At 32.5% G+C, this 1,901-nt stretch overlaps 1 protein-coding gene across 1 annotated transcript; it reads right to left on the bottom strand.

Moving 5' to 3' along the window:
* Nucleotides 1-305: 305 nt before the first annotated feature.
* Nucleotides 306-1,244, bottom strand: LOC132858545 (olfactory receptor 51L1-like). Its single transcript, XM_060888930.1, has one exon. The coding sequence runs from the start codon at nucleotides 1,242-1,244 to the stop codon at nucleotides 306-308; it is 939 nt and encodes a 312-aa protein (XP_060744913.1).
* Nucleotides 1,245-1,901: the final 657 nt, after the last annotated feature.

Genomic DNA, 1,901 nt, shown 5'->3' with positions numbered 1-1,901 from the left:
TTTATTATATACAAGATCTGGTAAACCAGTATCCATTTATTTTTATATGAGGTAAAGCATAGAATAAAAATGCTCGGCAATAAAGTGTGCAAAAAGACACTAACAGAATGTTGCAAATTGATGTATGAATAAAATGATCATGAATAAAAATCTAATATTATATTACAATATAATTGTAGGTCAGAATCAAGAATAGAACATATTCATGTTGTATTTGTGACATTGTATTTATTTAAGATTTAAAATATTTCCCAATATAAGTAAACCACGGTAGCTACTTTCTACACGATAACATGGCAATAGGTTCAGCCTGCACGTTGAGTAACAGCACATTTTTTTGATGTTTTCAGACGATGTTGGATTTTTCTGCGAATCTCCGGAAAATTAAGGCCATAAATAACAGGATTTAGGAGAGGAGGTATAATCAGAAACTCTAATGACAGAATTATAGCTATTACTGGAGGTAAGTTTTCAAAACGTGTAAAGGACATTTCACAGAAGATAGTAATTGAGTAGTTCACAAAAGTCACTAAATGAGGCAAGCAAGTATGATAAGCTTTTCTCCTTAACTCTTTTGAAGATTTCTGGCAAATCATAAGAATTTTAATATAAGTATATAAAATAAAAGTAAAAGGAATCAAAACTGTAGTTACTAGCACAACAAAACCATAAATGTTTGAAAAAATAGCATTTTCACAAGACAGCTTTGCAATGATCCAGTTGTTGCAATACAGTTTGCTTAACTCATTACCACAGAGTCTCAGTTTAGCGGTAAAAACTATGCCAAGACCAATATAAAGCATTGGATAAATCCCAGAAATAGTTATCAAAATAATAAGCACCTTAGGTGTCATAATGCTATGGTATTGCAATGGCTTACTTATAGCAACATATCTATCATATGCCATTAATGTTAAGATTGTAAATTCATATGATGCATAGGTATAAATAACAAATGTCTGCATATGGCATCCAGAACGAGTGATTGAGTGAGAATATAATAACAAATCAAATAGTAATCTTGGAAAGAAGCCAGCAGTGCCGTAAAGAGAATTGATAGATAAACATGCTATCAAAATGTACATAGGCTGGTGCAAAGGAGATTCCATAAATATTACAAGAATAATAATGACATTGAAGAATAAAATAGTACAGTATAGGAGAGATCCTAAAATGAAGTAAATGTATTGAAAGTGGCCCAGGTTTTCAAACAGGGAGAAAAATAGAAGAGTGTCATTTTCCATTACACTGAAAGATTTTGATGTCATTGTCCTGAGCTGAAATGAAGGAAGAACAGTGAATTTACATTATATATGGAATTTTAACCCAAACTCGACTCCCATTATTATAAAAAAATAGCTGGCTAAATTCACATAAACTTTACTAAAATATTATTTAAAATAAAATATTTAATATAATAATATAATAACAAATTATATAATATACTTATGCCTAAATGTATAACAAAAAACATTATTTAATCTGAGAAGCATACTGTACCTCATTACAATTAAAATATACTGCATTAATGTTTACAACAAAAAGGTCCACGTGAATATGTAAGCATTCAACACTCTGAGCTTATATAGTATATGTCAGTAAGGATGTCCCTTTGAGTGAATGTAAGTACATTGCTAATTAGCTGTTTCTAATTGGCTTGTAGTATCTGATTTTTACTAAGTCATATGACATATTTCAAAAGTAGTGTATTATTATGGGGGGCATGGTGGCTTAGTGGTTAGCACGTTCACCTCACACCTCCAGGGTCAGGGTTCGATTCCTGCCTCCACCTTGTGTGTGTGGAGTTTGCATGTTCTCCCCGTGCCTCGGGGGTTTCCTCCGGGTACTCCGGTTTCCTCCCCCAGTCCAAAGACATGCATGGTAGGTTGATTGGCATCTCT

Source organism: Tachysurus vachellii, chromosome 15 (genome assembly GCF_030014155.1).
Source record: "Tachysurus vachellii isolate PV-2020 chromosome 15, HZAU_Pvac_v1, whole genome shotgun sequence".
Classification (NCBI taxonomy): domain Eukaryota; kingdom Metazoa; phylum Chordata; class Actinopteri; order Siluriformes; family Bagridae; genus Tachysurus; species Tachysurus vachellii.
The sequence above is the reverse complement of the archived record's forward strand: the minus strand, read 5'-3'. Positions and strand labels throughout refer to the sequence as shown.